Here is a 27,446-nt window from a genome sequence, read left to right as displayed (position 1 = left end):
TTCCACGCTCCAGGTACGCATATAGCGTAGCTCTCTGGACATTGTACGCTAATAGCGTGAAATACGCTAATAGCGTAGCTCTTCAAGAGTACTCCAGATCCACGCCCCAGGTGCGCTAATGGCGTATCCCTCTGGCATTGGGCATTTCTTCATCACGCCAATAGCGTAGGATACGCTAATGGCGTAGCTTCTTGAACTTTGACATTTCTTGCTCCTTGCTTGTAATTTCCTGCACAAAAAGGGTAGACTAAGGCTCAAAAGCATAAATGACATATTAACACAATATTTGGAGTTTTCCATAGAGAATCTTGCAAAACAAGTCACTAAAACGACTAAACTCCTATGCGAAATATATCACTTTTAAACACTTATCAGGAACCAAAACTATGAACTGCTCTTCTTTATATATAACTTCTGCCATCAATAAGTTACAGTATGTGCAAAATAAAATTGCTCCCCACTCACTCATAATGGCAGTTACTGAATTTAAGGTAAATAATATAGACCATTTTATGATAAAGGGGTAATTACCACTATGAGCACCTAATGGGTAACTACCACTTATCTTTTTAAATAAATAAACAACTTAATTAGGGAAAAATACTACATGCCGAGCTACCTCAATTTTACACTCTAATCCAACTTAAACACTCAAAGAACCAGCGTAGGTTTTGTTTAGCTCCACCGATAAAAATTTGCAACAATGCTCTTTGTTTGTTTTTGCACGTGGTCGGAAGAATACAAAATGTAATATTTGAGTCTGATAGTGACATCTTCATAGGACGATAAGTATGATATGTCCTTCAGAGTCTTCATATTTCAAAAGCTTATGACCTTTAGAGTTTGATGTCCTTCAGCAGCTACACTTCTTCAGAGTCTAGTCCTTTAGATTCTGATCCAGAACTTAAGCTTCTCTTCAAATTCCTAATGCTCCTTTATATGTTCTTTCAGTACCAAAAATTGATTTAATACATTGAATTTTAGCCTTTGGCCCTGCACACTTGAACATACATTAACATATCTAATTGTTTTTTTAATACTTTGTTATCATCAAAACTTAAAATGTATTATACAAAATCCATTTATGTTCAACAACGATGTTCAAGAATATTAGTTATATATAAAACAATCGATACCTACGCAGGCCCGTTTATGAGACTTTGATGACCGAACGGAAACCCTACCCTGCCTGTTAGAACCTGTTCGATAACCCTTTGCCCATCCAAAACCTCCTTGTCTGCTGCTCTTCCGCTACCAGTACTGTCCCTGTCCCTGATATGCTAGTCTCCCCTCTCCCAGAAAATCTTTCTCCCGACGAATAGGAGCACCGACGGGGTGACCCGGAGTGGAACCCTAGACCAATACTTCTCTTTCTCACTCTAACTCTCCATTTTTTTCTTTGCTGTCTTTTATTTTATTTTATTTTATTTTTTCATTATATAAATGGTTCAAAGCTTTTGTTTTAGGTCGGCTCTTCTGGAAACTGGTGGTTTCGATATTTCTCATTTGGCCCATAAAGCTTTTGGGTATGTCGTGTTCAGTCTTATTGACGGCTATATGCTTTAATCATTTTAAATTTCTTCAGTAATTTTATTTATTGAATTCTACACTGATTATTCAGTGGAATTCTACACTGATTGTTGGTTTGTTCAGGTGTACTACTTGACGGATTATTCCGTGGAATTGCATACTTGCTCGTTCAAATTTTCGATTGCCTAAATATCTTTGGTACGTAAGTTCCATTCATCTCATTAATTATTCCGTCACATATTAAATAAAGCTTATTAAATAGCTGAGTCCGTGCAACTAACAAGTGATATTATTTCATCGGTTTTAAAATAAATGTTTGTTTAAGTTTTATACGAATTTTTATACGAATACTTCTTCTTCTTCTTCAAAAAAAAAAAAGTTTTATACGAATATATTAAAAAGTAACTAGAACCATGACCCGTGCTGACACACGGGTCTTATTTTTATGTAGAAACTCACAATGTTACCTAAGCCAATATTATACCATAACAGAATAAGTCATAATAATTATAACAATAAGTCGTAAAACATAGAGAGTACAAAATTTATTCTACATTCCACGCCATGAATCATAGGAATCATAGGAATAGAAAAACTTTAATTCTGTTAAATAATAGAAAGTACACAACTAGGAAAAATTGTCAGGCATAAATAATTAACAATGAAGAAGTTTAATTTCGGTCAATCCTTACAAGTACACAATTTAGGATACATTGCGAAAAACTTCGTGATAAATTACATTAGGAGTTACATCAGTGTCTTCACCATCATCATCAGATATTAATATCTTCAAACCTTCTCTTGAAGTAACCCTTGACAAAGCCACATACAATTGACCATGAGAGAAGATAGACGATGACAAATATACGCCAACATGTTTCAAAGATTGACCTTGGCTTTTGTTTATAGTCATTGCAAAAGAATTGGTAAAAAATAGGAAACGATATTAAAACACGCCGTAATTGAAAGAAAAAATAACCGTATTACCTGTCAAGCAGTGGTAGGACAGCAGAGTTTCAATACCACGACCCTCCATTTGAATCAACGATAGAATAATGGAAGGAGAAAGGAGACTGATTTTATAGACTGATTTTAATATGCAAACCGTGTGTTTTTTTTTTTTAACTTGCAAACGGTGCTGTTTTTTTTTTTAATATGCTACCGTGTGGTCTTTTTTTTTTTAAAAGAAATTTTCAACCGTGTGGTTTGAATGCTAGTTAATGTACAATTGACTGGGTGTTATTTTATTTTCATCCGTGTGGTTTTCTTTTAATATGCAAAAGGTGATATTTTTTTTAATATGCAACCGTGTGACCTACATTGTTTTTAAAAGAAATTTTCAACCGTGTGGTTTTAATGCTAATCAATATACAATTGATTGTGTCTTATTTTATTTCCATTATACATTTTTGTACGTAATTCCTACAACCTGTAATGAAATGACTTTATGACGTGTATTAAATGTGAGGAGGTCAAACGTCGACATAAATGCTTTATAATGAGCGGGAAAATGCTTGTTTTTAAAAGAAATTTTCAACCGTTTGGTTTTAATGCTAATCAATATACAATTTATTGTGTCTTATTTTATTTCCATTATACAATTTTGTACGTAATTCACGGGTCTAATTTAGGATGGCAATTAAATACATCAATCGTGTGTTATTGTATTTCAAAAATTAAAATTATATGCAATCGTGTTATAAATGACAGTTACTATAACCTGTAATGAAATGACTTTATGGCGTGTATTAAAGGTGAGGAGGTCAAGCGTCGACATAAATGCTTTAGAATGAGCGGGAAAATGCTCTTTAAGGTTAGAGTTAGGGTTAGCTTGACCTGACAAGCTTTAGTAAGTAAGATTTGTCTCAAGAGTTTAAATTAGTTGTTAAAAATATGCAAGGGTCGGAGTTCGAATCAACTTGACAAAAAAAAAAGTAATTTACATAAAAAGAAGAAGAAAGAACAATTACTTCACCAAATTATTCATAATATTTGTTTGTTTTTTGGTAAAATAAAAGTAATGTTTTGAAAATAGAGCACACATTTTTTTCTTTTTAAATTATCCTTAAAAAAAAAAAAACAAGGCAGAATTTTATCATGTCAACAATTTATGCATATCGAATTGAACATTTATAGTGAGTAATTAATCTTACAATCGACGATTGCTTGTATTTTTTTTATTTTTAGGAAACAATTGCTTGTAATTTTAAATTAGTTTTAAGGGCCATATGTATAATATGAGAAAAATGCCCCTTACATAATTCATCATAAATTTTGTTAGTTCATTGTTGTGATTTTATTAACTCTTCATTTCATTTTTTTTCCCGCTTTCCACTACCAAATAGATGTTTTTTTAGGCAACATATGAAAATAAATCAAATATTTCATAGACACCAAAACAAAATAAAATATCATTGAAGTATAAAACAATAGCACATGCGAAGTAGATTGAAATTTTAACTTCTAAGAATAATAACAGCTAGCAAAAAAGTAAAAGTATATCAACACATAATTAACTAAATTTTAAACTTTTGGATGCAAAATTCTCGACTGTTAAACTCATAACAACAATAATACATGATATAAAATTAGTGTTAGACTTTTTAGAGAAATCATAGATACAAGAACTCCTTTGTAAACTAGAAGTACATCATTCCTCTTTTTATATGCTATAAGTATCTCTAACAAGTTCATTATGATGATACATGAATGTGTCATGCAATATTTTATTTTTTTGAAATGGCAAATTTTATTCTTGGCAAGTAATTGCAAGACGCAAAACACTCGCGGAAAAAAGAAAGAAACACATACAAATTAAACTATGCAATCCTTTCAATCCATTCAAGAAAGTTGACATTACTATATTTATGAAATTTAATTTTATGGAACTTTTAAAAAACAAGAGATTAAGATTAATTTCTCTAGTAAGTCCATTGTCAACTAAAATATAATTTGTTTTGTTATGAAAATTATCCCAATTTATTGGATAATAAATATCACCTATATTTTTAATATTAGTGAAGAACATTATTAGGAACAAAGGGCCCAAAAAAATATCACAAATTTCTTTGATAATATTTTTTTTGGCACATTTTTAAGAACAATCAAAAAAAAGTATAGGGAGGGTGTATATAGAAATTTTGGGCTATACAAAGGTACATATAGCAAATCGCGTCAAAAGGTCCAAAAACTTTAACAGACTTCAGTCCTGCACGTCATCATGTCAATGTTTGAGGCCTTTATGTGAACTTTTCTACATATACATAAACAAAATATTTCTATATACACCTCCCTCCATAAAAAAAATATTTGGACCCCCTACCGGCAAGGGCACTAGGCCTTCGTACCCCCGGTCTATGGCCTAGAGCCGGCCCTGGTAAGGATAGTCTGGCCAATAATTCTTCCATCTAAGAATCGAACTTGGATTCTCTGAACGATTCATCTTGTGAACTTTATTAACCACTTGAACTCAATTGCTTGATTTATATTTCAAGAATAGTTGAAATTATTTGATGAAGTAGACTTGATATAAAAGTTTGTGAACTTGCCCATTTTAGTACAAAATTAATTTGATAGTTCAATTGGTAAAGTTCTGTGTACAAAATGAGTTAAGATTTTAATTTTCTACACTTACAAATTTTGCATTGTCAACAATTCATAATGATTTATATGTGCATCTTAAGAAATTGTTATGATTGATTGACATTATAATTTATTTCCACCACCATTGCATATGCTAATATTATCTATATGCTTAATTTGAATTGATTTTAGTTTTACTTGCACTATTGACTCTCTTATTTCTTAATTGTGCAATTTCGATGCTTTTCCCCAATTAGAGCTTAGGTTGCAATTTTTTTATGACATGTCATCCTTCTTACATGTCCAACATGGATATTAGCAATTTTAAAAAATTAACAAACTTCAGAGGTACATGTTTTTTTTCTCTTCCTTCCAAATGCTGAAAGGCATCTGCTGATACTTTCCCCCTGTTATACCGAGGCAAAATAACTTGTAACCACCCAAATCCTATCTACCCGGAAAATATTTTGGTGACATTGTGCTTGGTGACGGTGACATTAGCGATATTGGCCAACCACAATGTCATAAGTGTACAACAAAACAAAAAAACTTGTGAAAAAAAAAGAAGAAAGCCACATGTGACATTGTGGTTGGCCAATGTCACCAATGTCACCAACCACAATGTCACCCAAGTGCTACCCACCCTTATCTACTATTAGTTATAGAAGAGAAAAATGAAATAAAAGGAGTAAATGAATATGTGAGATAGATTTAATAGATTTGTGATGTGATAGAAAAAGAGAGATAAAAGAAAATGAAGTATTGAAGGAGTGTAAGAAAATTAATGATGTTGAAATGTAATTGTTATTCTAAAAACTACTACTCAGCTCGAACCTCAGATTCCCAACTTATTTATCTTAAAGATGAAATTATAGCCACTAAACTATATGACAAAAAAAAAACCATAACCCCATTAGGTTCTGAAACCACCCTCTGCCTCGTTGTACTATTGATAGCTACCATGAAACTTGACCAAATTGTGTTGGCTTCAGTTAAGCTGGGAGTGGAGGGAGCGTGTGGATGAAAGGACATTGTAGGGGTGATAATTTGACCTACCAATCCATCATCCATCCATCAAACAAAAAATTTGTTCATAAATTGAACAATACATTTAAAATCCATCAACATTATTCTAAAAGTAGAATGAATCACCTCAAATAACAATAATACACATTTATTTGATAAAATAAAAATAATTTGTTTATCAAATTAATTTAATAAAAAACATAAACACGTAAAAAGTAGAAATAATTTAATAAATAAAAAGCTGAAACAAAAAACATTAAAAATGTAATTTTATAATTAACTTAATATTTTAATTAAAATATTATTAAAATAATTAATACTATTTATATTTAATTATTATAAAGTAGTGGCCAACGTTGGAGCTTCACCGTTCAACGTTAGAGCTTCATTGTCGAACATCGATCGCGCGTTGTAGGCCACCGTGATGGTCAGAGAGCTCCACTCAACCACATTGGATCACCAGAGCACCGCCATGTTCAACGTCATGTGGCCATCAGTCAATTCCAAAAGAACGCCATCATTAAAAAGAACACCATCATTAATATAGCTATTTAATTATTTAATTAATATCAAAATATTTAAATAAATTATAATAAAACATTATTAATAAAATTGTTTAGGGAAAAATATAAACTATTTGCGTAATTAAAAAGAACACCATCATTAATATAGCTATTTAATTATTTAATTAATATCAAAATATTTAAATAAATTATAATAAAACATTATTAATAAAATTGTTTAGGGAAAAATATAAACTATTTGCGTAATTGGGCTTAATAAAAAATATTTTGGGCTAGGACAAAAAAAATTGATTGAATTTTTTATGCACGAATTTATTAAAGGGTTAATTATGTTTTTGGTCCCTACAAAATTGCGACCTTGTAAGTTTAGTCCTTACTTAATTTTAATAGCATTTTTAATCCCTACAAAAAATTTCTGCACTCAATATTAGTCCTTACTCAATCCAAATTTGTTTAATTTATGCTTAAACTCTTAAGTTTTTCAACAATTTTTTCCAGGCATGCTAAGAACGTTATTAAAAGGTCCTCCGAAAAAAATATCGCAAAAATTTGATTTCTACGTCCATATTTTTGTTACTTATATCTTAAACTTTTGTCGTTTTAAAAAATTCATATTTAATTTATTTCATGTTAAAAAATTATAGATTTTAGTAAATGAACCTTTCATAGTGTTCTAAACTTGTATAAAAAGAATCGTTAAAAAATTTAAGAGTTTAAGGATAATTAAACAAAATTTATTTTAGCAGGGACTAAAATTATAAGTAAATTTTTTTTTTTGTAGGGATTAAAAAAGCTATTAAAATTAAGTAAGGACTAAACTTAGAAGGTCGCCATTTTATAGGGACCAAAAACATAATTAACCCTTTATTAAAAAAGGGTTAATTAAGTTTTTAGTTCCTATAAATATTCATAATTTTGTTTTTAGTCCTTACAAAATAAAATCACAACTTTTAGTCCCTGTAACATTTTCCTTTAGCATTTTAGGGACTGAAAATGATGATGTAAATTCTTTACAGGACTAAAATGTTGATGGAAAAATTTTATAGGGACTAAAAATGCTGATGGAAAATTTTATAGGGATTAAAAAGTGCGATTTTATTTTGTAGGGACTAAAAACAAAATTCTGAATATTTATAGGGACTAAAAACTTAATTTTTTGAAGGAGGGACTAAAAACTTAATTAATCCTTAAAAAATTAATGTAAACAATTGCTTTAATTTTTTTTTTTAATAAATGGATCGGATGGATATCCATCCATTGATAATCTAATATTTGATTTTATATCAAATGGATGGATATTTTAAAAGGTTTTTTTAGTGGATTGTTAATGAAATGATGGATTGTTTTGATCCATTCATTATAATTCAAATCCATCAAATCTATACATTTTTAGACGCCAAAGGAGAGAGCATTGTGAGTGAGAGAAGATGCGACAAACAAAGACCTAAAAATAATGGTTGAACGGGATATGAATTTTGTGGTCTCTGAGTGTTGCTAATGCGCTCCTCAAACCTGGGTGTATTGTTTATGATCTATGAAAGATTGTTGCAACGTTAAGCCTATATGAGGATGGAAAATGCACAAGGGAAATGATGAACAAAGGGGGAAAGTAGGACAAGTTTGGATGGTTAACTTTGAGAATACTACCTTGGTAATTTTATCTACATCTCTTTTTCTTGTTAAAAAAAATCTACATCTCTTTTTACCAATCATTATCCAAAAATATTAGAAACGGATCCCTAAAAAAAATTTGGAAATGTATTAAGATAAAAAAAATGACGTTACTCATAAAGATTTTTTTTTCTTTATATATTAGAATAAGAATTTCTACTTAGAACGATACAATAACAACTACACACCGGAATATCAAAATGTGTGTCTGAATCAATTGGAATTTTATGTTCTAATTTTGAAAAGGAATCAAAATGATGGACAAAATCACCCACTGTTTTGACCCTTGTATTTCTATCATAGATCAAAATAGCAGTAATATAAATTAAGTAAAAGTAAAATACTTCATGAATAAACAACGATTCTCAAATTATAGAAGAAAAGAAAACTCATAAAAGAGAACACAATATCAATGTTGCAAACTTGCAACTGGGAGTCAGATTATATATGTGGAAAGCTTTGGTGCAATAAAATAATTTATGTCTATCTGTCTATCTGGCACAAAATAATTTATTATATTTTGATTGTTTTGCCCTTTGAATGTCTATCTGTCTATGTTCTGCAACCGGAAAAAAAAAATTAATGTGACTGCATTTATGTTTGAGATAAGTAAGCACATATTTTTTTTTTTTAAGTATGTTAACAAATAAGAAGTCTATGTAATATTTATTTAACCGGATGTCAACAAATAAGAAGTTTATGTGAGCAAAATTGAAGTCACTCATTTAAGGACACCAATTGATTAGAGGGAATAGAAATTTAGAAGAGGGAATAGAAGTTTAGTAATAGAAAACATTTACATGGATTTAGGAGTTGTAATGTAACATGCAATCAATAATTGATAAGATTGGAATTGGGACATGCAAAGTTAAATGGGAGTTTTAAGGATTTAATTTAATGAAGTTTTGTTCAGAGTGTAAAATTGGAACGAGGTTGCAAAAATGGAGGGTAAAATTGATAAATTGAATATTAGGGTTGAGGAATAAGGTTTGCATGGCTATCTTTCAATTTATAATAATAATAATAATAATAATAATAATAATAATAATAATAATAATAATAATAATAATAGATAGATAGATAGATAGATAGATAGATAGATAGATAGATTTATTTTAACCATTCATCAATTATCAAGTTACACTAAAGTCACCGATATAACCAAATGTTAGTAAAATTAGCCACCGAGTATTGATCACCTCTAGTTGCTTAAAATAAACGAAGAATATCATTTAAAGAGATAAACACAAAAATAATCGATAGTAGATTATATCAATAAGTAACTCCCACCACCATTAATTATTTATATTTTTTCCTACTTTTTTATTTCTTTATCTCTTTAAATGAGATAAGTGAAGATGATCCTAGCTCAATGCTTCTCAAATTCGATGATGGTTACATGAGAAGAATGATGGGTCATAAAAATTTGTCAATTCAACTCAAAATTGGCGATCACAAAATAAGAAAATAGTAAATGTGTTATTGACCAAAAAAAAAAAAGAGTAAATGTGAAGGTCAAATTAAAATTGCTCAAAAAACTAGGTCATAATCGTACAATTGAAAAATCAGAGGCTGATGGTACAATTAAGTTTTGAATTTGTGTAACAGCTCCAGGGCTGATTAAGTACCTTCAATTGTTACAGGAATCAGAAAAATATATGATCAGAAATATATCCATTATGAAGTTATGGGAATATTGCGTTACTTTTCCCTAAGTATTGGAGAATTTAATTATTTACAACTCAAAGAGGCTTCGGCGTATGAAGCCATGTTGCATGCAGCCCAGCACGGGATAATCGAGTTCATAAATACAATGAGGCATGCCAATCCTGATTTGCTTTTAGCAGTGGATAGCAGCTATAGAGGCATATTTTCTTATGCAATTGTGTATCGGAAACACAATGTGTTTCAACTCATACATTCTCTCCATGAGCGGAAGAAAATTTTCATATCAAGTACAGACGTGTTTGGCAGTAACATGTTGCACCTGACAGCATATTTGGGTTCTTCATCTGATTGTGATAGCAAATCTGGTGCTGCTCTGCAAATGCAAAGAGAAATTCAATGGTTTAAGGTCACTCATCTTAATCATCTTACTATATATAATAGAAGATATATATAAGAGTGCTAGCATCAAATATTTTTTAATGCACTCTCTTTTATTAGTTAAAATTCATATGAACCCCACTAAATTATATAAATATCATATTTATTTAGTAGAACTCATAAATTTTAATCAATAAAATAGTTTTTTTTTTTTTTTTACGGAAATAAAGAGAGTATTATTAAGGTCATACTGATTTTACAAAATGTCAGCGAATGTGTTCCTATCATTATTTCCACCATATGTTGAAACTTTGTTAGCCATTTTACACAATATGATGATATAGGCAAACCCTTTTAGAATTTACATTTCATAAAATAATAATATATAAGCATTTTTTAGTGAATGTTGATGAGTGTTACCATATTTTGTACTCCAAAATTACATTACACTCCTAGGTACGAAATTGGAAACATTAAATTTACGAGAAAGTCTAATGATGTTGAAGCTCCAAATGTACTAAGAATTTTCTGTTTCAACATTGTGATCGATTTGATTGAAGCTTCAAAGTGTAGTTTTTTTTTCTTTTCAAAATTATAATGAGACACTTTGATTATGTCATTAAAAAAAACACACTTTGATTACGCCTTTGCGAATATGTGTACAATTTTACAATACATATACATCGTCCCTTGTTTATTTATAAGTTTCTTATGAAACCACTGTAGGCAGTGGAGAAAGTTGTGCATCCCCAGTTTAAGGAAGCTAAAGATGGTGATGGTAAGATGCCGTATGAGATATTCACTGAAAACCACAAGGACCTAGTGAAAACCGGAGAGAAATGGGCAAAAGCCACAGCACAATCTTATACAATTGTGGGTACTCTCATCACTACCATCATGTTTGCTGCGGTCTTTACGGTCCCAGGTGGAAACAATCAAGAAACTGGTTTGCCCATCTTCTTGCATGACAACATATTCACTATATTTCTCATAGCAGATGCATTCTCTCTCTTTACTTCTGCCACTTCAAACTTGATTTTCATTGGGATTCTTGCATCTCGTTATTCTGAGAATGACTTTCTGAAGAGCTTGCCTTGGAAGTTAATGTTCGGTGTTTTGTTCTTTTCTCTCTCTCTGTGTTCCATGATAGTTGCATTTTGTGCTGCCATTGTTATGATCTTAAAGGGATATCGAACCTATAAGTGGTTCATTGTAGCACCAACCATGTCGCTTGGGAGTATTCCAATTATAATTCTCTTACTATCACAGCTGCACTTAGTCTATAAAATCTTCAACTCTACATGGAGAAATCCCATTGATACTATCAAAAAGTGACGACATTAGTACGTATGCTTCAAAAGATTCATGCTTGCTTCAAAATAAGTTAACTACTCATGAGAGAGTTTCTAGCAATTACAGAAGCGTTTATGGTATTTCCTTCCATTGTTTCAAGAATTGTAATTTTTCATTTCGACAAAGAATAATCTTGTACTTCTTATTATCAACGCCCCTGATGTTTTTTAAGTAAAAAATTATTACATTGTTGTGTTGATTTGAAATCTAGTCATGAATTGTTCAACCAAGACCAAAAATATGGGAAATGTGACAGCCCTTTCAGCATGTAATTAGAAAAGTCACTTTCGATAAAAGTCCCTTAACGGATATATTTTTCCTCACTTTTGCAACGTAAAACAGTAGTCAACCATGTCATGTCTTAAGTCTAGTGATTTGAGATTTATCTTTTAAACAAAATGGATTTTTATCATAACTTGCAAATACTCTCAATTTAAAAGCTTCTCACTCTCTCATTCTTGATTCTAGGTTTAAATTTCTAAATGTAGAAAGAGCAAATTCAAGCAACCACATCTCCAGAACCATGTGACAACATTCAAATAAATTGGAAATGTATTTTAGACTCACATGGTCTGGGAAAAATGTGTGTAGTTAGATGACTCATTTAATCTCTCGTGTATATTGAGTTAATTGATTGTTTAATAGGTTGCAATAGAAATCAGTGTTAACTTAAATCAATTATGTGGAACAGTTCTAATCTATCGTTTAGTTATTTAGCTAATTAACAAAGTTACAGGGAGAGGGTATGATTAATCGACTATGGGAATACCTATAATCAATTGTTTACATATAATAATTGATAATGAGAACACTGATTAAAGTCTTAGATTCAGGCATTCAGAAAATATTGACAGCATCCAACCAAAAAATACAGTAAGCATCCATAGTTTAAAAGAAAATGTTAAAATGAGTGTTTCTAGCACTACTCTTAACTCAACTAACCAAATGACAGAAGCTTATATCACATTTCTAAACCCAAACTTTCCAGGGATTATAAAACTAAGGATTACACAGAAATTCTCTACAAATGAACACATGCAATTAGTTTGAAACCTCATTTCTTGTTTCCCAATCTCTACTCTCTCGTCCATGTATGTATGAGAGGGTAAGTAGAAAAGTTTTTCCTTCTTTTTGTTAAGCATGCGTGTCGTTAAATTGAGGAAGATGGTGAGATTGTTGTTCTAATTTTACCCTCACAAGTTTCCTAATCCCTCATTTGTCCTAGAGTTAAGTTCAATTGGACACTTAAATAATATTCAGTTCAATTTAGCGGATAGTGGCCACTTAAAAAACCTTTCCTCACTAATTCGAATGGAAAGTAGAGTTGCCAGCATTTTTTGTCTTAAATGACAAACAAAAAAAAAAACACTATTTTTTTATTTGATCATCATCTTTTTGTCCTAAGAATGATTATACTTTCAACAATCACAGAATGTATGTCCTTGCTAATGTGGCTAAAAGTCACTTTGGTGAGTTGATGTTCTACATGGTAAAGGAATTATTGATGCAAATTGTCAGAATTTAAATTCTGTGACAGTCATCATTTGCTACTATATTGTCAATATATCCATAAACACTTATTTTTGAAGTACTTATAAATTTTAAGTTTTGAGTTATGTAAGGATGAAATTGAAGAGAATGGTGCAACTCCGTTTCTTTATACTGCCTAAATATAATTCCTCTAGGATTGTCATCCCTGTAATTATTTGACAACACTTTGTAGTAAATAGCATATTCCGTGTCACATATAATCAAAACACTTACGGTGGTAAGATAATCTCTTGCACTTGCAGCCAACAAGATTGCCTGCATATAGGATTTTTGTATATCTTTTATATTATATACTTTTACGTCAAACTTTAAAAATGTGAAAGACGGGAATCAAACCATGAACTTGGTAAATAAAATCACATGGTTCTTACCACAGTATCGCTAACAGTTCAGGCAAAATAGTTCATTTATAATAATTACTTCATATACTTATTTGTAAAATAATTTTAGAAACTAATTTGAGAAAGTGATACTATGGTGTAATTTAATTGAATGTTGTGTAAACAAGTTTCACACTGAATAAAAATGAATCCCTTCTATACAAAGAATCAATTTAAATTTGAAACCCTCTATAAATGTGCTTTTCGGTGTTCGTGGGAGTAAGAACAACAAAATTACTCTCTATTGTAAAGTGTGTCCTGAAATTGGGAAAGGCAGGGTGAGATTGTTTTGTTGTTCCAACTTTCACCTTATTAACTTCCAGTTCCTTTTTGTCCTAAGGTTCAATTGTTCTCTAAAGTTGAGACTATCGCTTAAACACGATGCTTACTCTATTTTTTTGATGCAATCTCAAAAAGTGGACCAAGAAAAAAGAGTTGTTCATAATAGGTTCATTTTTTAGGATATACAATGTACACATGTAAAAACAATATTTCAGTGAATGCATTCATTCATATAAAATTCATTAAGATGTCATTCTAGATATAAACGCGATCAAATTTATCATCAAACAACCTGGATACTGAGTAGAGGTTAAACACAAGATTACAGTTTAATACCTAATGGCAACTACATCAACTCAAACTTCATAAGTATTTTGTACAAATTGCTCCAAGATTGCTAGTGGAAATGATAAGTTCAGGAATCTACACAAGAACTTCAGATATTTAGCGAATATTATTCAGGCCACAGAATAGCATTACAACACGCTCCAAGCCTGCTCCAAAGCCACCATGCAGTGGTGCACCATATCTAGCAATGATCACACATTCAGTTATCTGATAGACATTATTTAGCCAGATATACATAATTATAATAGCCAGGGCACGTTAGTAGGGTAGGGACAGCCTAAGCACAGGTATAAGAGACACTGAATGCTAGAGGAAGATGTGATGATAAATAATACCTGAAAGAATCAATGTAATCAGATATGGTATTGGCATCAATGCCACAAGCCTGTGCACGTTGTTCTAAAAGTTCTGGTTCATGTATATGTTGAGCTCCTGAAATTAGCTCCTCGCCTAAGGGACAATGAATATATAGAATTTCAAATCAAACAACAATAACAGAGAGCTAAAGCTTTTATGGAAGTGAAAACACAATTGGAGCAGTAGGATGATTGAACGGGACGTGATGAATTAAGCACACCAGATTGTCATGCCAAAGCATTGCATAACAAAACAACATGTTGCGTCTGCTTACCACGGATAAAGACATCAAAAGAGTTACTGTATTCTGGTTTGTCATGGCAAGGCATTGTATAAAATGGCTTTACAGCCAAAGGGTACTGATGAAGAATATAGAATTCAGTGTCATACCTACAAATAGAATTACAGTCCAAAAAACCATTTTAAATAAAAGCTCATAACAGTAAAGACAATATTAAGTGGTAAAAAGTGATAAGGAAATTACTTTTCTAAAACTAGTTGGCCTAGTTTCCTTTGTGCTTCCTTATTCAAGTCACCAAAAGGCTCAATTTCTACTCCAACTTCCTGCAAAACAAAATCATTAAAAGATGCAACACAACTACACAAGCTTATTGTGAATAGCAACTATCTAAACCTCCATCTATTGTTGGGAGTAAATTTTTTGTAATCATTTACCTCAAGACTCAAAATTTCAAAATGACAATTTCAATTGGCAAGCGTGCAAGGATATTATATGGATTGGGAATGGGGTTTTTAAACCATTAAAATGACTCAACAAAGATATCAGATTCTCCAGTCATCAATTCAGCAATAAACAAGCTATACATTACTGTGAACCTTCATGCGACAACTATTCACTCTATCCGACATCCGACTAATATTAACAAGCAAGCAAGGCTGTACGGACCAAGTCAGTGATTTTGATGGCGGATGGAAAAAAAAAAAACATAAACAAGCCACAGTACAGTAGTCTACAGCGCTGCCATGACAGGCACATCTCTTCACATGATGGTCAGTTGTTAATATTTAGTATGATAATCTATATAATTTAAGTTTAAAATTTGCACAGGCTACTCCTTATCGATGCCTTATTTCCCCAAATCCTACCTTCTAACTCAGCATCATGACAAAGGACTAAAGGTTTGAGCTTCATTTTCACTGTAACACATTTGTTTGTTTATATACAGCTTGCAAGTTGATTAGTTTAGAAATTTTAAGCTTACCTTGAGCATTTGTCGACCTTCTTCATATGTAAGCCGCAGAGTATTTGGCAGGTACTGCAGATTCACAGAACTATGTGTCAGACGAAAACAAGTAACTATGCATTCGTTAACATCTAATATTATTCAACAAAAGCATCATGAACACACTACCAAACAAATCAACTGAAAAATATGCAACTTATCATAACAAATGACAAATCCAATACATAAGACGATACAAAACACACACCTTTAAAGGTTTGATGGGATACTGATTCCCCACGGTTTCGAGATCCTTCTTACAGTTCTGGTTCAAATTTTCAAATATGGCAACAAACAATCTATCAACTATATCCATAACCTGCCAAAAAATCACAAATGATCGGTAAATCAAGTTATTTTTCTCTTGACAATTACAAACACCCAAAATAAGCCAATGTAACAAATATACCTCAGAGTAATGCTTGTTTATCGCCATTTCAACATCAAGACCAGTAAACTCACACAAATGCCTCTGAGTAAAGGAATCTTCAGCTCTAAACACAGAACCAATCTCAAAAACGCGGCGAAAGTCACCGCATATTGCCATTTGCTTGTAAAATTGAGGTGCCTGAGCCAAGCATGAAGCTCCTCCCTCACTAGATCTAGCAATCAACTTCGGAGTGTGAATTTGTGTAAACTTTTCGTCCCATAAAAATTGCGTAAACGCCTGCCCAGACACAAAATGCAATCAAAAGTTAACCAAATCATAAGTTTCTCGGTATGCAATTTTTCAAGTAAGTATTAACGTGATTCAAAAGTAAATAAAAAACAAACAAACAAACAAACATGCTAGAACAACATCCAATGCTTTACTTTTTCAACGTGATTCTGAATACGGAAAATTGCTTGATTAGCTGCTGTTCCCAGATCAAGTACTCCGTAGTTCAACAGTGTATCATGATTCGCATGAACAAGTTGTATACCAACCTGCATTCATCAAAATCATCAACATTCACAAACATAAAGGATAAGATCAAAATAAACGTACAGAAAAAGATGGATGAAACTATATTGAACAAACAACAAACACACATCTCTTCTCATTAAGATTTTAAATTCAAAGAATCGAAATAAACCTCTCTGAAAGGTTGTTGAGATTCTTGGAAGCCAATATGATCGCTGAGAACAAGACCGGAATTGGTGATGTCAGGAATCACGATCTTCTCTTCGGACGACATTTCACAACCGATTGGAGAGGTGCAATTAGGTGGAACGGAATTGAGAAAGAGAGAATTGAAAAGGGAAACGAAAGAAAGAAAGACTGAACTGTGTGTGTGAGAGAGAATAGGGTTTTTTTTTGGTTACAAAAAGTTTAGGTGGGTTCGGCTCCGGTCACCACCAGGGTCAGGGCACGCCTCCGGGCCCAAAGGGCACTTACAGAGGTACTTACAGATCACCCACCAACACTGCCCTCACATCGGCAGAGGGAATCGAACACACAACCTTCTGCAAGGAAGTGGTCCGTTCCTTACCAACTGAGCCAACGTGTGTTGGTAGAGAGAATAGGGTTTTGAAGAGGGTTTCGTAATTTGAGAGTGGCGCGCAGTATATATCTTATTAATAAAAGTTCTTAAGTTGTCTTAAACTACTTTTTGGAGCCAAAATTTGAGGTTAATTTTGTCGTTTTAATATTGACATCTCATTATTATTATTAGTTAATATATATTTAAGTATTTGAACAAACTTTTGCTAAATTTGTGCCATAAACTACTAAATACGTTTTTTTTCTTCCATAATCTTAGTTTGTTTGTTTTTTCGTTTTTTTTATTTCATAATCTTATTTTGTTTTTCTTTCATATTATTATTTAATATATGTTTAAGCAATTGAACAAACTTTTGCTAAATTTGTGCCATAAACTACTAAATACGTTTTTTTTTCTTCCATTATCTTTGTTTGTTTATTTCGTTTATTTCCTTCATAATCTTATTTTGTTTTTTGTTTGATGGGCATCATAGTTTGTCTTCTATTTTCTTTATTTATTTGGCAATATAAACACAGATCCCCATATATTTTTTTTTTCTTTTTGTTAACTAGCTTTTCCTGAACAAACTTTTCCTGAAAAAAATTTCTCATTAAATTTGTGCCACCATAGAAAAAAACCCTCATCTAATGTTTGTTTTTTGTAACTAACTTTGTCTACATCTGTGCCCCTTTATACCAAACTAATCCTCTCTCACTCTCTATACAAGTAACATTAAATTGCATTTATAAGTCAAAAGTCATATTTCATCCTTCATCCTTCCATTAAATCATCTTGCTTCAAATTAAAAGTACGTCATGTTTTTTTTTTTGCTTTGAATCTCTTTTATTTTTATTTTTATATCAACGATTAAAGTATCTCTCTATTAATGTTTCTAACTTTGTCTAACTTTATATGATTTATTTCTTCTCAATTCTATGTAGGTTGAATAATGGCTTCTCATATTACTGCTATTGATGACATTGTTGCTGGAAAAATCAATTGGATTGGACGATACGTGTTCGTATAGTTAACCTTTGAAAAATTCTTGAATTCAACAAACCAAAACAGGCATCCAGTATTGAATTACTTTTGCTAGATGAAAAGATATGGTCATGCATGATATTCATATGGTTCTATTGTACCTGTAAATTTTGTTGTTAAATATCTCTGATTTATACTACAACATGTCTATGTTATTTGATGAAAAGGATTCCTATATATTAATTTTATATGGTTCTATTATACGTATCTATTTTTTATTAAATATCTTTGATTTATTCATGTAGTTCACAAGTCTTATCTTCTGTTTTTCATCACTGTTAAATTAGCATGTTAAATTAAAAGAACCATATATGAACGTGTTAGTTAAACAATTAGCCTATTAAATTTAGAGGTGGGGACTTATTTGTTTTGGCAGGTGTTGTGCAGTTTTTGGGTTCGTGAGGTTCATGTTCCTCCACTGTAATCTTTTTTGCTATTTTGAGTTCACTACACTTTTTTTGTGGGTGGCTCTATTTTAATATAATATGCCGTTGGAAAAACAAAATTAAAACTATTATAAATTGATAATAAATGAAGTTCTTTATCGTGCTTCATGACTGAAATATGGACGTATTGATAAAAAATATTATATGGTCATTGTTTTTTGTTTTAAGTTTATATTTCACATTATCTTTTTATCTTTTTTATTCACATAAAATCATATAATGTTTTATTGATTTCAGTTGTCAAAGATACAAACTTCTATTAAAAGCAAGGATTTCAAGCAACATGGAGATTCTATTGAAGAGGGTGCTTCATATACTATAGAGAAGTTATTGGTCTCATTTAATAAAAGAGGCAATTTTAAACCAACAAATCTCAAATACAAGCTAATAATGTTGTTTTAATGGGTTAGTACTTTATAATAAACTTCACAAAATAAATATTAAACAGATTCCTTTATTTTTATATTTTTATAATTTCTTTTTTATGATTCTACAACCACATTTATTTGCAGATGTCATTGACAATGTAGTTGGAAGGACCGACATTAAGGATATTCAAGTAAAAGGAAATATAACTAAACTCTTGGACTTACTCTTGAAGACCTTGAGTTAGTGGAGTTTTTTTTTTTTTTAATCTTTTTTGTTAACTATGTATATAGATGCTATTTTTATCTTGAAGATCTTGAGAATGGGTCAACTACCATTGTGTTGTTTGATAGAGTTATTTCACAACACTTTGGAAAGACTGCAAAAGAACTAATGGAATCGATAATGAACTTAAGTATATTATTTTTTGTATTTTTTATATGTAATATTATTAAAACAATAAACATTTGTCTTAATTGTTTAATGATACAAATCAAAAACAGGGAAAGGCCACATATGATTATCCAACAGAGTTTGACACCTTACGTGACAAGGACATGTTTTTTAAACTGGAAATCAATAAAAAAAAATGTTGACCAGAGGTTTTATACCTATGCAGTCAAAAAGATGTCCGATGACAATGAAATCATTGATGAGTTTATGAAAAAGTATCATATTGAGTGTCATGTTGCTCCTCATAATTGTGAAGAAGATGATGATGTTGACTTCATGGGTCTTATTACACCCCAAACTGGCGATAATATGAAGGTAGTTAAATATTTTTTATATCTACTTTAAAGGTATTCATAAAACTTATTAAATTAACCATTGCTATGAATGTTTATTCATGTAGCTTCTTGGTGATGAATCTAATTCTATTCCTAAGGATACTCATCCATCCAAGTCTTTGAGAAAGAGAAATGCCGACATGCCGACTCAGATGCAACACATATTGACGTTGATTGTCGAACTCAGTCGTCAACCACTAAATTGCAGAAAGTTGTCAAAATTAAGCAAGAACATAAAGATTGATATTTTAGCTCTTCTCAGTCTAGACTACTTAGATTTATTTTGTTTCGATTTTTTTTTGCTCATTAAGTATTTTCTTAATTGTTTTGGAAATTTATTTGCTTGACATTTGCTAATTTGGTACTTTGTTACATGTGTCATACATCCAAAAATAACATGTTTACGTTTTTTTTTGTGTACATTAATATCACTCTATCTATAAAAAAAAAATAAAAAAAATATTTGTCTGTTGAAAGATGTGACGGTAACCAAAATCACTTGCGTTGGTGACCAAGATAACTCACCATACTTTTTTTATTGTGTTTGGTAACATGATCAATATTCCCTCTTCATATAGTGGCAAAAACTATATGCATGTCTAATCTTAAATAATATTTTGATCTTTGCCTTAAAGGTGGATGTCAAATTTAGATAACTAACACTCGATGTCTACCCTACTCTTCACTAATTAAGCAAGTGAAGACCACATCAAATAAAATTACCCTAATCTTAAATAATATTTTGATCTTTGCCTTAAAGGTGGATGTCAAATTTAGATAACTAACACTCGATGTCTACCCTACTCTTCACTAATTAAGCAAGTGAAGACCACATCAAATAAAATTACCCTATGGTCGGCACATTCCTTGCAGGAATCTTATTCACTAATTTTGAAATATCAATGAAATTATTTATACAATTTCAAGGTTGCTTATAACACTCCAAAGTCCTGATAGAAGCAATTTAAAAGTCCTAAAACAGGGACCACAAAGAAGGGGATGAAGGTGTTGGTAGATCGTTGGTCTACAAGCGGATCAAACAAAGCATGAATTGTTGGATGGTAAAAGCCAAAGAGAGGATTTCTGTTAAGATTTTAGTTGTCTTAACTTTCATATGGGTGCATCAGCCTTGTGTGATTGGTATCATTTTTTTTACTAAGTGTGATTCGTATCAGCTTGATCAACTTCTTAATCCATGTTCATGTATTAATACATGAGAAAGCACATCATCCTCATGGCTTTCATCGCTGTCCACATTGTTTACAGGGCCGGTCTTAAGATTTTTTGTGCCCTGGACGAAACAATAAATTGTGCCATTTTAATTATTCAAACATTTTTCTTCTTGCTTTTTTGTTCCAAAATATTTATTTATAATCAAATTTATCTAAAAATATATTTTCAATAGAATTAATCAAAGCGAATTAAAAAGAAACATATCGATATAGTACTAACTACTAAGTAAACATAATAATTTTGGTGCCCCTTAACCAATGGTGCCCTGGGTTGCTGGCCCCCGCGCCCGCCCTCAGTGCCACCCCTGGTTGTTTAGAAACCAACAATATGTCACCTAAAATATAATTCTACAAATAATCTCAAATCCACAAATTACTCATAGTTTGTTATAAGCACAAAGTAATTTTTATGTGAAAAACCAACTTTAGAAAGATGTTAATTCTACGAAGTGGGTGTTTGAATAATCATACCACTCGCAAGAGTTCTTCTTTTTTAACTTTTTTCTTTTTGAGGGAATTTCTTCATTTTTTAACTTGAAATTTATACTTATCTAAATTTTCTTTCTTTACCTTAACAAAAATCACCTTAAAAAAAATTGTTTGTTTGGATACAACTATATAAAAGGGATTATTTGTTATAAAATTGATTCAATATTTTGATTCTAATTTTAGGATTTTTTTTTATATTCTAATTTTTGTTAGGAGTTGTAACAATAGGATGCACACTCTTAAACTTGATTCTAATTTTTCTTCAAACTGGATCTTCCTGTTCTTATGTCAATGAACTCAAAGAGTTCTCAGACTGGATTTTAAATTTTGAAGATGGAAACATTGGATAAAACAATGATAGGGAAGTTGAAATTGAAATACCAGATGACATGTTGATCAAGAATTCAGGTGACCCAATTGCTTCAATTGTTGATAACACATATCCATCACTGTTGGAGAGTATATGAGTTATCTTTCATTTTTTCAAAGCAAGGCAATTTTAGCACCTACCAATGATATTGTTGATTCACTGAACAATTACATTTTATCAATGATACCTGGTGAGAAAAAAACGTACTTAAGTGCTTAAGGCGGAATTATATTAATAGTTGCATTTGATTATTTTTCTTTCTCTATCTGATGTGATAACAAGAATTCTAAATTAATTCAGGTTTTCATTATCATTGTTTTGGAAGCATTAATTCATTTACAATTATCTTATTTTTTTTATCAATGCCATAAAAATTACCTTATTTATTAGTTAATGAGATAATCAACTTCCCGTGCATCGCACGGGTCCAAATACTAGTATTTGTTGAAAATCCTTTCAAAATTCAAGTTCCAAATACTTACTTTTATTATATTTTTTAACTAACATATAAATACAAATGTTAGATAATTAAATATATCTTGTTCTTTCAAAAAAAAAAATTAAATATATCTTGTCACAAAAAAAAAGATAATTAAATATATATTGTTCAATTTAAAATATTTTATTATATTGTTCAATTTATTTTGATAAATATTTTTTAAATGGTAAATTCTTTTAATTTTTACTTTAGATGATTAAATATATTAACAATCAAATTGTGTATTGGCATGTGTGAAGTGGTTGACTGTGACATGGACATTGAAATAGATGGAGTAATAGCGTGCAATTGTAGTAGGTGAAAACATTGTACCAATGTTGTTTATCTGGTATTTACTTATCATCAAATCATTTAATTTTTATTTTTGTTTCTTTTAAAATAAATTCAAATATTAAACAAATTTTGTCCATCTAAAAATTTAGTTTATTAATACCTAACCAAACTTTAAGGTATCTAAAAATTTACTTTGTAGTTCAAATATATGAACTTTTGTTCGAACCCTCTTTCCTTTGAAATTTTGTTCAAACCCTCTTTCTTTCTTTCTTTTTTCACGCCTCTTGTTCTAACCATCTTTCCTTTGATTTTTGTTTTTTAATTCATAGTCTTCATTGTTTATGCAAAACGTAATCACTTTTGTCTTTTGTCACAGCTCAAATCACGTTTAGCCACATTGCAACTGTGGTTAATTTCCAAATTTTTTCATCACTAAACTTCCATATTTTTTCTCTCTTTGATTTCTTCTATCAAGTTCAATAGAAAAATTAAAAGCATAACAAATGGAGAATCTATTCAAGGCGATTGAAGGCGACAATTTTTATTAGGAGATTGAAATTTAGGGAAATGAAATATGTTCACAAAATTTTGTTAACTCTTTGGCTAAGTTACTTATCTTCCTCAACTGATTTAGCAAGTTTGAAAATGTAAAGTTGTAAAACAAATTATTCTATTTTACATTTTGTATAAACATAAAAGAAAAATGCTAAATATCGCGACACATTATTTCGGGAAAAAACACGAATAAGGTTACAAAGGGAAAAAGCAAGAAAACTTGCATTTCAAAACATGCGAGTCTCCGAGTTTGACTCGGTTCAAGGATGAGATGAAGTTTACTTCCTCTTAATTTGCATTGCTTCAAAGATCAAGCTTGAAAGCTGCATCATATAAATCAATTCTTCAATTTTTATGTTTTATCATTTTCAACTTAACTTTGGATTTCATGTTGTTTTGAATTGGAGGTCAACCTGGAGTTGTTTTGTGTTGATGATGCATGTTGATTGTTTTGGTAAGTACAAGCAAGAATAGAAGGATAAGGATGAATGGATGGAAATCTTTTGTACTGATGAAGCGGCAAAAGTCAGAGAGAAAATATAAGAAAGCTTTTTAGATGGGACCCATTCATGAATTTTCCCAACCGCTCCTTTATTGTGCCATAGGGAATTGATCTAATGGTGCAGATTTTTCGGGAAGGATTCGTGAAATTTGATGTCGCGATGTATAGCATCGCTGAACATAAAAATATATTAAAGACGGATAAAAATCCAAACATAAAATCTCTAACAACCAAAAACAACATCTCAATGTAAATATTATTAAAAATTTAAATTGCAATAGATAACAAACATGAAAATCCACATCTTTCATCCTCTTTAGTCCTTCAAATTTATAACCTCAAAATCAAAACATGCCAGTAGTGTATAATTAGTGTACAAAATTATTGAAAATTAAAATTGATGCAAATTCTGGAATATCGTACTAATGCTTAAAATGATTAAATTTTCTGAAATAACGAAATGATAAATTTTATATTTTTTATGATTTTCTTTTAGTGATGGAATGATTCCTCCAATCTTTGTAAAGATCAACACAAACAAATATCATAACATCACAAGAAATTTATCATGAACAAACAAATAGCATAACATTACAAGAAATTAATCATAAAAGTAGAATTAATCAAATTACAATTCAACTAGGACCTGCGGTTTCTAGCTAATTAATAATGCAAGTCCCTTAAGAAGTTTCCTTGGCATGTATAATATTTTTGATATGCTTAATCTGTGGCCAATCATCACCCGTGTCTGGTTGACACCTTGGCAATAACAAGGGGCAGTCCCGAATAATCAAAGTCTGTAGAGACCGGAGCATTTCCATTCCTTTGGGCAGAGAATCTAACTTTCTGCATTCAGAAAGAACCAGTTTTTCAAGTGAAGTGAAGTTGCATATGCTTTCCGGTAGAGAAGTTAAACCATGGCAATCATAAAGCCTTAAGACTAGCAAAGAGTTCACAATCTCGAATCCCCGTGGAAGGGACTTGAGTTTTGGAATACTCCTTAATGTCATACCCTAATTTTGGACCTAAAAATACTTGTTCAATTCTTCTTTTTTGCATTTCAAGTCATTTGAACTGTCTCCGATCAATTGCATCTTTACTTGCATTTTATTTCAATGTTATTTGCAAAATTCACATAGAAGGGTATTTTGGTCATTTCCTGCATTCAACTCATTTTAATCCTTGAAAATTGTTTGAGTCTTTTAAATTGGTTTGTATAAGTCCTTGTTTCAATCTCATGTCAAAATTCATTTCAAAAATATCAGTCGAGTCATTTCTTAGTCAGTATAGCCCCTAGGGGCATTTTAGTCATTTCCCATGATACAATCTCTTTCAGTCTTTTAAAAATCTCTTTCAGTCTTTTAAAAATTTGGTTGAGTCCTTTTAAATAGTTTGAATAAGTCTTCATTTTAATTCTATGTCAAAATCCATTTTAAAATTGCATTTGAAGTCATTTTGAGTCGGTTTTGCCCCTAGGGGCATTTTAGTCTTTTCATGTGTTAAAACCCTGTTTAGATTCTAAAAATTGTCTCTGAGTCTTTTATTCTTGCTTGTATAAGCTCTTGCTTTAAGTCCCTGTTAAAAATCCATTTTAAGATTTCATCCGAGTCATTTTTAGTCGTTTTAAGCCTCCAGGGGCATTTTGGTCATTTCACGTAAAATCTCTTATCTGCTTTATTGTTTTCAATCGTCTCGCTTTACGTTAATTTTCAATTTACTTTTTCAATTCAATTTTGGTTTAATTTTCATTTTGGTCCTCGTACTTTTGTTATTTGCATTTTAATCCATTTTTAAGTTTGTTAAAGTCAAAGTCAAGGTTTGTTACAAGTCAAGTGCCACGTGGCAGTCCATCATTGGTCCAAGCATTTCCACATCACCTATAAATAGGTCAAAGTTGGTCAAGGTTCATTTAACTAATCATTTTTACACAAAAATTTCCAAAAATTCCAAAAAAATCATTTTTTTAATTATTTCCTCTCCCATTTTTTTTCATCTTCAACAACCTCTAACAAACCACCCTAACTAACTCTCAACCACCACTTTCCACCACCAAAACCACCATAACAACCTCCCACCACCACCAAAACCACCACAACAACCTCCTTCCACATTCCACTACCAATCTTCAAACTCAATCACCATAACCACCATGTCCATCATCAACCACAACCAAATTGAAATCCAGCAACATTAACATCTAATTTTCCTTTTCTTTCTACATATAACAACATCAACATTCCTTCATCTTCATTCTTATGCCTATAAACAAAAATTCAATCATCAAATTCCAATCTTCCAAAACCAATTCACCCCAATCTCATAGCAACCGAACTGAATTGTTCATTTCCAACACCATAGAGAAGTGGCTGCGCCACTCTCATCTGTTCGGCACCTTCAACATACGAACTTCCTTTGGCTCAAACAAGCAGAACAGAAAACGGACTAGAATCAGAAGCAAGAACCAGCACGAACAAAACGGAGAAAGAAGTGCTGGAACAAGATCCATGACTGATTCAATCTCAAGCAAAGGACGCGAGGATGAAGCTCGAAATTCCGGTCATCGCGTCGGAGTTTAAACCGTCACCGGAATCTGGAATTTTGATCGGAGAGAGCGAAGCATCGCGAGAAAGAAGAAGAAGAAGGTTTCTTGAACCCTTGAGCGCTACCGCAAACAACGCCGACAACGACGATTCACCGGCACAGTCCTTCGTTTCTGAAAACGGTGTTCTCATCACGGCCGTGTTCTTGGTGGTGGTAGCGCAATTAACACTGGGCTTTCATAGTCATGCTGATTGCGAATTCTTCATGGAGTCTGGTCTTAATTGGGATTTGAAGCTTGCGAACGAATCGTATGAAAGGATTAAGCTTGCGTTTCAGCCATGGCAATATGCTGTGCGTGATGATTGCCTTGATGATTGCCTTGAATCTTATAACGTTTTCACATTAGATGATGCTAGTGGTACCAACATTGGTGGATCCACTTTCAATTCCCAAGGGCCTGGGCCTTGTTCCTAAACATTGCTGCACTTTTGCTATCCGCACCCTATTTCTTGCCAAGTTGCTCCTTGTTTGCCTCAAATTGCTTGGTAAAATTTCTAACATTTTTTTTTTAGTTATTTTTCTTGATGTTTTTATTAACTCTTGATGTGTTTTACATGTTAGAATTGCTTAGGAAAATATGTGTGTAAAGCGTAATTGATATCGTTAGTTTTTTTTAGTTCTTGATAAATGTTTCGTTAAAATGTAGATAAAAGGTCCATATGCTTTGTTCCTTTTGATTGTCCCTTGACCATTTTTAGGATGGAATCTCGTTCTTGAAAATGTAAAAAATGTGTATATTATCTTTTGTTAGTTTCAATTTTCTTTGCAAGTTGTTAATAATGATTCCTTTTTTTACTTGCACTTTGTTTGATTTTCTTGCCTATAAAAACGCTCCAAAAAAAAAATAGGTGCCATGCCTTGTAAATTTGTTCTATCTCTTACTTGTGATTTGGTTAATTTTTCTTGCACTTGAAAATGATTCTAAAT

General features: G+C 31.4%; 3 protein-coding genes across 3 annotated transcripts in view; 2 read left to right on the top strand and 1 right to left on the bottom strand.

The window, feature by feature from the left end:
- Window positions 1-11,938, top strand: part of LOC146920664 (uncharacterized) — a 56,783-nt gene extending 44,845 nt beyond the window's left edge. The window contains exons 10-13 of the mRNA XM_085711186.1: window positions 1,455-1,529; window positions 1,690-1,728; window positions 9,977-10,407; window positions 11,106-11,938. Coding sequence (XP_085567312.1) covers window positions 1,455-1,529; window positions 1,690-1,728; window positions 9,977-10,407; window positions 11,106-11,714 — 1,154 coding nt within the window. The 3' untranslated portion in view covers window positions 11,715-11,938. The remainder of the gene's footprint in view (window positions 1-1,454; window positions 1,530-1,689; window positions 1,729-9,976; window positions 10,408-11,105) is intronic.
- A 2,216-nt stretch (window positions 11,939-14,154) lies between these two features.
- LOC146920663 (aspartate--tRNA ligase 2, cytoplasmic-like) lies at window positions 14,155-17,196 on the bottom strand. Its single transcript, XM_085714096.1, has 9 exons — window positions 16,971-17,196; window positions 16,708-16,821; window positions 16,304-16,561; window positions 16,103-16,213; window positions 15,874-15,927; window positions 15,135-15,214; window positions 14,925-15,040; window positions 14,629-14,743; window positions 14,155-14,474 (listed from the first exon to the last, which is right to left on the bottom strand). Exons 1-9 carry the CDS (start codon window positions 17,070-17,072, stop codon window positions 14,390-14,392), a joined length of 1,035 nt encoding a protein of 344 aa, XP_085570222.1. The 5' UTR covers window positions 17,073-17,196; the 3' UTR covers window positions 14,155-14,389.
- A 9,260-nt stretch (window positions 17,197-26,456) lies between these two features.
- On the top strand, window positions 26,457-26,933 carry LOC146920662 ((R)-mandelonitrile lyase-like). The gene has a single exon (XM_085711185.1). The coding sequence runs from the start codon at window positions 26,457-26,459 to the stop codon at window positions 26,931-26,933; it is 477 nt and encodes a 158-aa protein (XP_085567311.1).
- The last annotated feature ends 513 nt before the right edge of the window (window positions 26,934-27,446 follow it).

Source organism: Medicago sativa, chromosome 5 (genome assembly GCF_051527215.1).
Source record: "Medicago sativa cultivar Bolivia chromosome 5, Bolivia_mono, whole genome shotgun sequence".
Taxonomy (NCBI): Eukaryota; Viridiplantae; Streptophyta; class Magnoliopsida; order Fabales; family Fabaceae; genus Medicago; species Medicago sativa.
The sequence above is the reverse complement of the archived record's forward strand: the minus strand, read 5'-3'. Positions and strand labels throughout refer to the sequence as shown.